A 13,224-nucleotide genomic window follows, 5' to 3' on the forward strand; every position below is an offset into this window, starting at 1 on the left:
AAGAAGAGAGAACATTGTACAATATATTAATAACGATATATAAAATCAGAAAAGATTCTAGTGCTCTATACAGTAAATAAATATTACTACTTGAAGCACTCAAATTCAGCAGCTTCTAATAAGAAACATGACTGCCATTAAGATTGGACAGCAGCACTATACAACAATTTATAATAAGATATGAAAAATTATTTGAAGTTCAGGGGGAATTTTAGGTAGCTGTAATGTATATATTCATACAATAATTACCAAAAGTGGAAGCTGGTGCTGTTATCCCAAAGACCAGGGGGATTTCTGTTCATTCTAGATTCAAGAATTTTAGCCTTCAACTGAATTTGTTCAAAGTTCAGAATGGTGAGCTTAGGTTCCATCATCCCTTCCTTCAGTCCACTGAAATCCTTCCAAGAGAGTGCACCTGTTCAAGCAATACTTGAAGAAGAAAAATACTTACATTAATTGTGAGTGACTGAAGTTCTCTGAGATGATTGCCTGCACAGACCCACATGGCACGCTCTCCACAGTCTACGGTCCCGGCTGTTAATCAGTGATAGGAGCTCAGGGACATGGCTGCAGTTTTTAATATGCCCTCAGTTCCAAAAATTCAATATCACGAGGGAACACATGAGTGGCCCCAACAGCCAAAGTTTCCCAGAGGGTTCTGGTAAGTAGTTCTCAACCAGGGGTCCAGGGCTGCAAGTAGGTTTCAGGGGGGCTGTCAAGCAGGACATGGGCCACCCAGGGCTGAAGCCGAAGCCTGAGCAACTTAACTTTGCTGGCCACCCTGTGGTATGAGGCCTGGGGAATTGCCCTGCTTACTACCCCCTAACGTTCCTTGGCTTTTATATGCAGAAAAACAGTTGTGGCACAGGTGGGCCAGGGAATTTTTATAGCATGTTGGCCGGGGGGGGAGCTCAAAAAGAAAAAGCTTGAGAACCCCTGGATATGGAGTCCATAGGTATACCTAAGGGTGTTGATCTATAGAGGAAATAATCTCAGTTCCCAGTCACTTTTTTTGTCCTCTTAACCATCTCATCGCACCTTAGCAGTGATATAGAATCTTACAAGCTAAACAGAGATGGACTGGTTCAGTTCTCTGAAGAGAGATCTTAAAGGACAAAAATATATATAGGTGTTTGCAGAAAGCTATTTTGGCCATGCAGTAGTTGTCATTTTCTCCTCAAAGACAGAATTAAATTAGTGCCTGTCATGGTAGTTGTGGGGGTGGGAAAGAGGAGTGCTGTATTGTTTGAGGTTCTGTCCTGTGTTTGAAACATAAAATCAAGGTCTTATAGTCATTAAAGCACCCTTGGCATCTTTTATAAGAGCAGAGATGTCAACTCAAGTAACCTGGCCAATTTCAAACTCGGATAATCACATTCTATCTACATAAATTCCCCCTACCTATACGTTTTCAGTTGAATAAATTTAATCATCTCTTCCTTTCCTAAAGCATTCTGTAATGTTGCTGTGCACTGTAAAACAACTTCTTTTCAGTCCAGAAGTGGCTGCTTTTCTGTGATGAAGGAAGTTGGTATATTAATTTACAAATAAAACCTGAAACGTTTTATATTATTTCAAGATCACAGTTAGCATGAATTTTTGTTTACTTTTGTCTGCTAACCAACATTTTTGTTTTCATCCTATTATGCCCAGTTTGAGTGTTTATTGCAAAATTGCATTAGGATCTTGTGCTCTTTTGTGTGTTATAAAAAGTTTTTGTTGTGGTTATTTTTGCAGAAGAATAATATTTTTAGACTGTAGTGTTGGGTTTAAAAAAAATAACATCTTTGAAAAATACATTAATGTACACTGTCAACCAGTTTAAACCAGAAATATTAAGCTACCTCAAATTTGTAATAATTATATATTGAGTGTTGTTCAACATCTAAATATTACCAGCTCATAATGTTAGAACTCACACACACACAAAGTAGACAAACTAAACCATAACATGCCTTGCATTACAATTTATTTGATTTTAGAATCACTTAAGATCTTCCCCATACATAGTCCTTTCTTTGTGTTTAAAATAGAATTAAAACTGTTGTTATGGAAACAGAAAATGCAAGATGCTAGCATTTTGTCTAATATGTCAGACGTTGGCAAGTTCCTCGTTTAAGTCCTCAGATATTTTGTGTATTAATGTCTGCATTGACTTGTAGAATAAAACGATGGCAATAGCTGCGTGGCTTACACAAAAATACCCCATAATCAGTCATGATATTTAAAAATATAATTGCAGGAGAAATGAAAAAATTATGAAAAGATTGGTGCATTTTAACCTATTCTCTGAGATTTTCATTGTTGTCATCTTTTTAATTTTTTTTAGCTCCTGAGAAAACGGCATATTGGAAACGATATTGTGACGATTGTTTTCCAGGAAACTGGAGCACAGCCATTCAGCCCAAAGAACATTCGTTCTCACTTCCAGCATGTCTTTGTCATTGTAAGAGTGCACAACCCCTGCACTGACAACATCTGTTACAGGTAGCTATTATCAGGTTAACAGCAAAAAGGAAATATTGACATATGCTGAGGCTTAGCACCTTTTTTGCATTCTTAAATGGAATACACTTTATTACTTCCTTTAAGGAAACGGTTTTCTGGATTTTGTGAAGTTAATAATGTTCTCTAGCTTTCAAACGAGAATGGGTACTGGTGTGCACATAGACATTTTCAGGAAAGAAGTTGCTAAAAATAGTGCCTAAATAGGTGCATTTGAACATGTAAAATAAGGATTTATTTCGTTACTGATTGGATACTGAGTTCTGGGATCCTTATATTTTTAATCATGGGGTTTAAAAACTGTGGTGCAGTTTTGAAATTAGGCTGTTACCCTTTTGAAAAATGTATGAGGCTTCCAGATTAATTGAATTAGCACTGGATCAATCGATGTTTAATCTATTTGTGCTCATTAAATTTTTGTATTGAAAGTGGATTTTATGCTCAATTTTCTAAGATTAGGTAACTAATTTATATGTAGAAAGAAAACTTTTGGTATCATTTGATAGTATTCTTAATATTTGTAGTCTAGTAAAAATACAGATTTTTGTTGAGAACTCATAATGGGTTTGCTGCTTTATGTGGAAAAGACTCAGGAATCTGAGTTCATGCTGCCACTTCAATGAAGCCATTGAAGAAGTGTGGCCAGATCTGCAGAAAGAAGAAACTGAGAGTTACATTTTCTGTCTGAAACTGTATTTTTATTACACAGTTGGCTTCTGTACAGAAATGTAGTTTGCAGATTAAAAAGTAAGCAAACCACTTGGTTTCAGTGGTACCTCTACATAGATACAGGAGTCTTCCCATGCATGGTAACTTGCAGGATCAGGACCTTTGTGTGTTTCATGTACCTTTCATGGGCTTAAAATTCTTCATTGATGGGTTTTCCACTACAAATACTTGATCCATATTTATACAATTCAGTTCTGAAAAGTTTTTATAGGAAATCTCTCAGAGTAAGTTTGACTTTTTCTCCACTGGATTATTTGGAACAGTTTCACAGTACCAGAAATTTTCTGTCTATAATGCAAACCATTATCTAATTTCAAATGTATAAAATTTTCTATGGGCACCCATGCTATGCTCTGAGTGCTTTACAGATTAAAATACAGAACTGCCCATAAATAATTATTTCCTCATAAATCAGTAAGCATTCAGGATTCTGGATCTGAAGCCCTCTTCAACTTGTGCCATTTGGTGCAGTCTCAAACTGTTCACAGATGCTGATTATTAAATTAAATTCTTATTGGGAAGACATGGTCCCCGCCCTGAAGAACTTGAAATCTCAGTAGAGACACATTGTGACAAGGGAAGAGAGAAGCAGGGGTGAGGGCAAGAGGGAAGAAGGGTTTCAAATACACAGCAGTGGGGTTATTTTTGTTTTAATGGATGCACTGGTTGCAGCTCTGTGGCTAAATTAAAGTTGAGTTCAGTCATTTTGTTATGTATGAAGAATACACTGTATCCTCACCACAGTTACAGCACTTTCTTTTTTGACACCAAATTAATTTTCTGAGAATTTTCAAGTAAATCCCTTAATCTGTTTAAGGTTAAATTAATTTAAAATGGGTCCTTTAAGAAATTTAACACCATTTGGCAGGTCTTTTTTTGGTCACAAATTATTTCAGCTCAGCATTGTTGGCAGAGATGTGAATCTCTGGTGCATTGACTAGTTTCCAAAATGAAACTTTTGGGATTAATGATTGATTTTTGTTTTCTGTTATAATTCTGGAGTTTCTCCTTCAGCAGAAGCTGAAGAATAATGCCCTCCTTCAGAAAAACTCTCAAAAATGGTTGTCACCTCTTATTCTCAATGGGATTGAAACATCAAGCTGCTTTCAGTAAATTTAGTCACCACCCGCATTCTCCAGTTCCTTTTTGCCTTTTGACAGAACAGGGATACACCGTCTTCTCTGAGGGCAGCTTGAGTTCATTCCCACTGGGACCAACAGGATACTATGGTCATTTTAAGAAGGCCACCTAAACTGAGAGCAACTTGTGACCTGAGTCCCATAAAAAATACTGTGTGGTTGTTGCCATTTTGAATGAGGACAAAGCCTGGTGAATTTCTCTGAAGGATGTTTTATGCACTACTCTCTGTTAAGGACAAACTTTCAGTTATGAATAATGCCAAACATAACTGTTAATCCTAAATGTTTTTTCTGAAAAAGCTACTTGTAGCACAAGAGGTACCGAACGCAGGGGAGAGAGGGAGGACACAAGAGAGTGAAACCGGTGGATGTGTGCACAGATTAACATAGGGGGTGGAAAGGTGGGGGGGAAACTTGGGGTTGTGGAATGGGAATGCAGGAAACAGCAGGGAGGGGGAATCTGGGATATACACCATAGCTGCTTTGTGCTTCTCTGTTGATGTAAAACAGCTCTATAAACCTCCTTTAACTGACCATCAGAGAAGAGCATGCATCCCATCCTCCCTCTGCTTCCTTCCCCCTCTTCTGGGAGGAGAGGTCTTTGTAAACCATACAAAAGTAACATTTCTGTTCAAGGGGTAAATTGAGCAGGAGTTTAGAGTAGTCAGATTTGGTCCAAGCAGTTCACCTATCCTTAATGACTGGTTAAGAAGACAGCTTTTTCCAACTGACACAGAGCAGTGCTGACCTTAAAGAAAACAGACCAATGTTTTTTAAATTGTGCATACAATCATGGTGATTGTGCATATAGATTATATACCCACATTTTTATTCATACACAAGTAAGAAAATTTGAGTTAGTATATCTAAATGAAAACATCAAGAGCGTGTTAGTTTTGCTAAAAATAAAACCAAGAATGGTTTACAATGAATTAATTATCGGTCTTAATTAATATGGTCAATCATAGATGCTGCCATAGTATAAATATTAAAGAATAAGTACAGGAGCCAGAATTGTTCCTCTTCACCTCATAGGTGAGTCATGTACCACTCAGAGAATGTAATATATTAATATATGCCCCCAACAGCATTGATTTACAAGAAATTGAATATATGGGACTTACCAAAATACTTGGCTATTAACATTTTAATTGTGTTATTATTAACATATATTACAATATATTATATTGGCCACATTCTCAAGTTAGTATAAACATTGTTTTTGCATGTAATTGTACCTGAAGTAAACATGCAAATACAGAGTTTTGTGTGGGTTTCCAATGTGGGGTATTGTGAAAATTTTGCACATTATATGTAACGAAGCATTTAGTTATTAGATTATTTTTTTATCAGGGCAATTGAGAGCATTAAGAAGAGTGAGTGATTATTTACCTCTCCCGTCTATCCCCTTCTCCGATGTATACATTATAGAAAACTTTGAGAAACTAGCAAAGTAAAAAAATAATTGTCTTCATGTTAACTGCAGATACTTTGTGCCTCTGGTGAATCAAGCAACCCTTTCTTTTGCCAGTGTAGGTCTGTTTGAAAATCAGAGGGTGGCCCGAGAAGGACATACCTGTGGGTTCTGTAGATTCCATAAACTGCTAAGGAGAAATTAAAATGTTGACACATCACTTCTTCATTTCTGTATTTCTTCTAGTGTTGCTGTGACAAGATCCAGAGATGTTCCATCCTTTGGACCACCAATCCCAAAAGGTGTTACCTTTCCTAAATCAAATGTGTTCAGGGACTTCTTACTAGCCAAAGTGATTAATGCAGAGAATGCTGCTCATAAATCCGAGAAGTTCCGTGCCATGGCCACCAGGACTCGCCAAGAGTACTTGAAAGATCTAGCAGAAAAGAATGTCACCAATACACCCATTGACCCATCTGGCAAGTTCCCCTTCATTTCACTTGCTTCAAAAAAGAAGGAAAAGTCCAAACCTTATCCAGGAGCAGAGCTCCATAGTTCTGGTGCCATTGTGTGGAGTGTCCATGCAAAGGACTATTGCAAGGGTATGGAAATAGACTGTCTCCTGGGTGTATCTAATGAGTTTGTAATTCTCATTGAGCAGGATACAAAGAGTGTGGTGTTCAATTGTTCCTGCAGAGATGTGATAGGGTGGACTTCAACGGACACAAGCATCAAACTCTTCTATGACAGGGGTGAATGTGTTTCTGTGGAGAGCTTTATCAACAACTCTGATGATATCAAAGAGGTCGTGAAAAGGCTGGAGGTTAGAATTTTTTTTTTCTAAATTAAAATTTGGTCTTTGTAACAAATGAATTACAATGCTTGCAATCGCTGTTTGTTAATTAATTAATTCCACAAGGCCACTTCCTGTTTTCTCTCTCTATTCCCCCCCCGACACACACACCTCTACTTTGATATCTACCAGAAAGTAGACAGCCATTGTTGGTTGTTTTGCATCAGTCAGGAGTAGCTGATGTTGTTTAAAAAGAATGAGAAAAAATTTGGTACCTTCAGGAACCATCAAGTTGTACAGTAAATGCCTGTCCAGTCAAATGATCTTATCTGTTTCTCTTGTTTCCTCCTTACTCTGTCATATCCATGTTATATTTAGTCTCAAATAAAGTTTGAGTAGGAGTTGCCTTACTGTGTCTGAACAGTGCCTAGCAAATCAGGCCCCAATCTAGATTGAGGCCTCTAGATGCTGTCTCAATACAAATAATAGTAATAAAGTAAAATAAACAATTCATTGCATTGTTATTGTTTGTCTAGAAAATGTCTGTCCATCTTCACTATTTGTCCACATAATACTGTGTCATGAAGGAAAGACGTATTTGTAGCAGCTGTGTTCTCCACTACGTTAAAAATAGCAATTGTAGAATGAACAAGAGGGAAGGAGACACACATGCCATTGGTTCAAGCATTTAGAACCTGTAGTCACCCTGGTGCCAGTTAAGACAGTGGCAGAAGGTTCCAGTTCCACTAAATTGGATAGTTGCACGCCATCAAACTATTGTACTGAATAATGGAGAAATGGTAGTTTTGTGAAATATCCACAGACCTAGTAAAAATGTCAAATTTTAAATATGACATACAGGTGCTTGTGTAAGTTCTCCACACTTACCTGTTGTGCACTGCCACATTCCTTTAATGTTCCTATTAAATAAGTGGAATTTTAAGGCAGAACTACAATACCACTAGTTAATGCTGTGCAATCAGCTGCTATCTTAAATATCCAGCTTGAATAAAGGGACTTGTTTGAACTGGTATTGTATATATCAGTGGGGACTTTTCTTGGGACAAAGTACTTCTGTTCCCTTTCTCCATACCCCATCTTGGACTGTGGCTGTAAAACCCAGAATTATAGCCCTCTCAGATTGTAATTCATTCCACTAATCACTCTTTCCTCTTCATTTCAATTCTCAGTTTGTGACAAAGGGCTGTGAGACCACGGAGATGACTTTACGTAGGAATGGACTGGGTCAGCTTGGTTTCCATGTGAACTATGAAGGCATTGTGGCAGACGTTGAGCCCTATGGCTACGCTTGGCAGGCAGGATTACGACAGGGCAGCCGGCTAGTGGAGATCTGCAAAGTGGCTGTAGCCACTCTAAGCCATGAACAAATGATTGACCTGCTGAGAACATCAGTAACTGTAAAGGTTGTCATCATTCCTCCACATGAGGACTGCACTCCGCGCAGGTATTGTGAGGTGACAGAATGAGAGTTAATGCCATCTAGAGCTACCTTTGGGCAAGAAGTTTATTTTGTTTTAAAAATGCAGAACTTTTCCCCCTTGGTACTTTGACATCGGAATAAATTCCAGCCTGTATAAAGATTATAAAAGAATTATGTTACAGCATCCCATATTGTCAACTGAAACAAGTTGCAAAAGGGGGCATGCTGTCTAAATTTACACTTCAGCTCCACAAAATATCTATTACGTGTACAATAGTTTAGTAAAAATCATAATACTCTCAAAGTATCCTTCAAACTCCCACAAACACCTTGTGCAGATCACACATCTCTGAACTGACAAGTGTACATTTATGATGCATCAAAATACTAGTTAATTTTCCTCTCATTCACAGAGAACTTTTAATTCCTATGGATCCTTTTCCCCAATGCCAGATGTTCCATTCCCCTTCCAGCCAAGCAAGGCTACATGTGACTAGAGCCAATCAATCTATCTGTGTATGTATTGGTCAGGGAACTTGCTGCAGATTGAGACTGTCTCCTCAGTGGCTGAGCTTGCTGACTCCACAGCACTCTCAACCCTTGCTGAGTTCCAGGCAGGCTGTCAACTTTTTTATTGCTTTTATAGTTTTTAAATGTAGCTTTTGATCATGGATAAACTTTTATCTGGTGGTTTTCTTGCTAAACTGAACATTCCCAATTTCCTTCATCTTTTCTTAGAGCTCTGTTTTCCCAATCTGTTTATCATTTTTATTGCTTCTCTATTCAGTCATATCACGGCATCTGATTCCCATCTCTCAAATACCATGTATTAATTCCTCATAAACAGTATTTAAATATGAGAGAAGGTACCTATGTAGACTGAACTTGCCCACTTTGTCAGCTCAAGGTTTGTGCTTAAATTTGGTTAGAAGAAAACCAAGTACAAGAATCAAATGTGCAAATGATCTTTTTGAGGAGGTACTGTGTTACAGTGATTTGTGACATTATTATTATTTTGAGATGTGATCATCATCATAACAAAGGAGACCACCTGCAAGTTAGATAGGAGTCCTAATTATAAAAAGCCCACTTTTGTTTTTAATCTTTTAGAATTGCCATAAGAACAACCAGGGTAGCCCATTTTGTGAATGAGAATCAAATGAGGGGGAAAGAACAGGTGCTACAACTGTCCCTAAAGTGTCAGTACAAAATTGAATGCATGTCAGAGGTTGAAATGAGAAGTGGCACAAGATCATTCTTGTGAGCTATTTGAAATGCTTTTGTACAGTATCTGGCCGGATCAGCAAATGAAAAGTCCATCTGCAATCATGGCAAAAAGGTTAGAATATAAAATTCTAGCACAGATCCCACTTATTTCAAATATCTTGGCTGAATTAAATTAAACACAGCTAAAAGTAGGCTTAGCTTCAGTCTGGCCACAATCACAGCAGGAAGAGCTATAACAGTATTTTTCAAAATACTCACCCTCGTGACAGTGGTTTTGTTATTGTGTTGGGGCAAAGATCATAAGTAGCTTATTACTCAGTTATAAACTTCCGAATGCCAATTCCTCGTCCTGCCTACTGCATCCAAAAAATTCATAATGATTTATACATTTTTACATTTGTAAATTTTTGTAAATATTGAATAATAAATATATCATTAAAAACTAAAGTTAAATCTTTGCACAAAGCAATTTATTTTTAGCAATAAATTTTCCAAAGTCAAATTTTCTTTTCTGCATAATCCAGGAGATAATTTATTATTTGTATTACAGTAATATCTAAAGGCCCTAATTGAAGGGGACCCATTCTTCTATGTGCTGTACAAACACATAGTAAGTCATCCCTATCTCTAAGAGTTTATAACTTAAATATGCAAATGTAAAAGTGTGTGGCCATCCCTGCTGTTCTACCTCTGAGGGAGACCACGCCTTGTCGCAGTCGCACCCTTAGCACGGCAGTCAGTTAGGGGTGAATTAGCTGTCTTTAAAGCTCAGGCCACTTGAGCTGGGCTGAGCAATAACGAGTCTGTGAACCCTGGCCCTCAGGCAGGGCGAGGCACCAACTGTTAGGGGCTCTGGCCTGCAGTTATAGCAGAGCAGCAAAGGGTCTATGAGCCCCAGCTCTCAGTCAGGGCGGGTAGCCAGCAGTTAGGGGCTCTGGCCTGTCATCAGGGCAGGGCAGCAAAAGTCTGTAAGACCAGGCCCTCGGTCAGGGCAAGACAACAAGCAGTCTAAGAACTCAGCCCTCATTAGAGGAGGTCGCCTAGGTTAGAGCAATAAAGGATCACTTCATCGGCTGTAGCTCACAAAAGCTTATGCTCAGATAAATTTGTTAGTCTCTGACTTGGTGCCCTGATGGGCGATCCACTGTATTCAGTATTCCATAAGGATAAGGTCTTGTTGCAATTGCACCCAAAATTCACTCCTAAGGTAATCCCGGACTTTCACATAAATGAGACAGTACACTTACTTGTATTTTTTCCAAAGCTTCATACAAGCAGTGAGGATAAGAGACTCCATTCCCTGGACATGCATGGAACATTAGTGTTTTATCTGCAAAGAACAAAATCTATCAAAATGTCACCTAAACTATTCCTTTCCCTAGCAGAACGAATAAGAGGCCTCCATCAGAACACAGGCATCTTCAGTAGCCTCACTTCAATAAGTGTCACTCGATGATATATGCAAAGGGGCTAAATGGAGTTCCATTCATACCTCCATGAGATATGCTATAGTACAAGCCTCCACAGCAGACACGTCCTGTGGAGCAGCAGTTCTGTGATCATTTATATCAGCAGCATTCTCACACCTATCTCCTCTTGTGAATACTGCTTGTCAGTCACTCAAAGTGAATACAGATAGGGACCATCACTGGAAGAAGAAAGAAGTTACTTATCTTATAGTAACTGGAGTTCTTTGAGATGTGTTGTCCCTATCTGTGTTCCACTACCCTCTTTTCCTTCTGCCTCAGATCTTTTCCTTGCTTCGCAGTGGAGAAGGAACTGGAGAAGCACTTATTCTGCACTGCCCCTTATAGCCTCAGTTCACAGCATTAGGAGATGTGTCAATTGCTCTGCACATGTGCCCTGCTGGCAAGAATCTTTTGGTCTCAGGCACATGAAGTGCGCGCACACAGTAGAATACAGATACTGGCCGCACATCTCGAAGAACTTCATTTACTATACGATAATGCTGTTTATCCCAAAGGCTTCTAGTGGCCAAATTAGAGAGAAGCATCTAAAGTTCAGTAGGAGAGACCTGTTGCTTTCATAGATTATAAGGCCAGAAGAGACCTTTGTGACATCTAGTCAAACCTCTTGTATAACACCATCAATAGGACTTCCCTTAATTTCTGTTTGAACTAGAGCAACTGTTTTAGGAAAAACAGCTGGTCTTGATTTAAAAATGTCTAGTGATGGAGAGCTATGACAACCCATGGTAAGTTGTTCCAATGGTTAATGACACTCTGTTAAAAAATGTGTGCCCTATTTCTAGTCTGTCTGCCTTTGGATCTTATTACGCCTTGTCTGCTAGACTGAAGAATCCTCTATTATCAAATTTCTGTTCCCTATGTAGGTACTTATAAACTCACCCCTCAAATCACCCCTTATCCTTCTCTTTCTTAAACTAAATAGATTGAGCTTCTTGAGTCTTTTCACTATGTCATGTTTTCCAATTCTTTAAATATTCTTGTGGCTCTTCTCTGAATCCTCTCCAATTTATTAACATCCTTCTTGAACTGTTGACACCAGAACTGGACACAATATTCCTGTAGCAGTTACACCAGTGCCAAATACAGGGATGATACAACCTCTCTATTCCTACTTGAGATTCTTCTGTTTATACGTCCAAGGATCTCATTAGCCCTTTGGGCCAATCACACTGGGAGTTCACGTTCAAATAATTATCCACCATGACCCCCAAGTCTTTTTCTGAGTCTTCCCCCAGAATAGAGTCCCCCATTCTGAAAGTATGGTCTAAATTCTTCCTAGATGTATGTTTTTTACATTTATTCATATTAAAACGCATATTGTTTGCTTCTGCCCAGTTTACAAAGTGATCCAGATTGCTCAGTATCAGTGATTTGTCTTTTTCGTTATTTACCAGTCCCCCAATCTTTGTGTCATCTGCAAACTTGATCTGTAGTTATTTTGTTTTCTTCCATAACCTGGTTTTAGAATGATTATGGAGTTGCAGTAGTTACTTTGTAGACTTCATAGTGACTTTGAAGTTGTCTCCCACTTTCATTTCTTAGCCCAATTTTGACACTTTCCCAAAACCACAAATTCCTAAAAAATAAAATATAAATCCCTTTAGCTTCAGATTTGGTATTTGTGGTCTCTAGCAAGCATTGAACTTTTAGGGAAAGTGGGGTTGATTATCCAATGTATGTCAAAGGTATAAAACTTTTTTAAAAATGTAATTCATTTTGGGTTAGTATTACCTTTTTGGTTTGTAAAGCATTATCTCAAAATTAGCTGTACTAGGAATCTCAATTTTATATTTTTCTTGTGTCCTAGACAAGATCTATCATGTGGGATTTTTTCTTTTCATTCACAGGGTAAACATTTTGAATGTATTCCTTGCAGAGTTTTTAACCTTAAAATGGTCAATATCCAGTGAACAGATAAGGTTAATCAAACTCTGATTAAGCTTCATTTTTTAAAAAAAAAGTCATATCCCAGTTGGTGCAGCTGATTGCATGATCCTGTGGGAGGCCTTATGTTTGAAAAAAGAAAAGGAGTACTTGTGGCACCTTAGAGACTAACCAGTTTATTTGAGCATGAGCTTTCGTGAGCTACAGCTCACTTCATCGGATGCATAGCATATCGTGGAAACTGCAGAAGACATTATATACACACAGAGACCATGAAACAAAACTTCCTCCCACCCCACTCCCCCGCTGGCAACAGCTTATCTAAAGTGATCATCAAGTAGAGCCATTTCCAGCACAAATCCAGGTTTTCTCACCCTTCTCCCCCCCCCCCCCCCACACACACACATACAAACTCACTCTCCTGCTGGCAACAGCCCATCCCCCTTTGAAACCCCTCTTTATAATGCGCATGATAATCAAGGTGGGTCACCTCCAGCACTAATCCAGGTTTTCTCACCCCCCCCCCACACACACACCCCCCTCCAAAAACCACACACACAAACTCAACTGCATGAAAAAACTTGTACAGATACAGACAGACA

The 13,224-nt window shown here is 38.5% G+C and overlaps 1 protein-coding gene across 26 annotated transcripts in view; it reads left to right on the forward strand.

The window, feature by feature from the left end:
- The window catches only part of SIPA1L1 (signal induced proliferation associated 1 like 1), a 376,811-nt gene that overhangs the window by 295,817 nt on the left and 67,770 nt on the right, over positions 1-13,224 (forward strand). For all 26 annotated transcript variants that reach the window (XM_043548047.1, XM_043548055.1, XM_043548062.1 and 23 more), the window contains 3 exons: positions 2,330-2,487; positions 6,034-6,610; positions 7,771-8,045. In XM_043548047.1, coding sequence (XP_043403982.1) covers positions 2,330-2,487; positions 6,034-6,610; positions 7,771-8,045 — 1,010 coding nt within the window. The remainder of the gene's footprint in view (positions 1-2,329; positions 2,488-6,033; positions 6,611-7,770; positions 8,046-13,224) is intronic.

This window comes from Chelonia mydas, chromosome 6 (genome assembly GCF_015237465.2).
Source record: "Chelonia mydas isolate rCheMyd1 chromosome 6, rCheMyd1.pri.v2, whole genome shotgun sequence".
Classification (NCBI taxonomy): Eukaryota; Metazoa; Chordata; order Testudines; family Cheloniidae; genus Chelonia; species Chelonia mydas.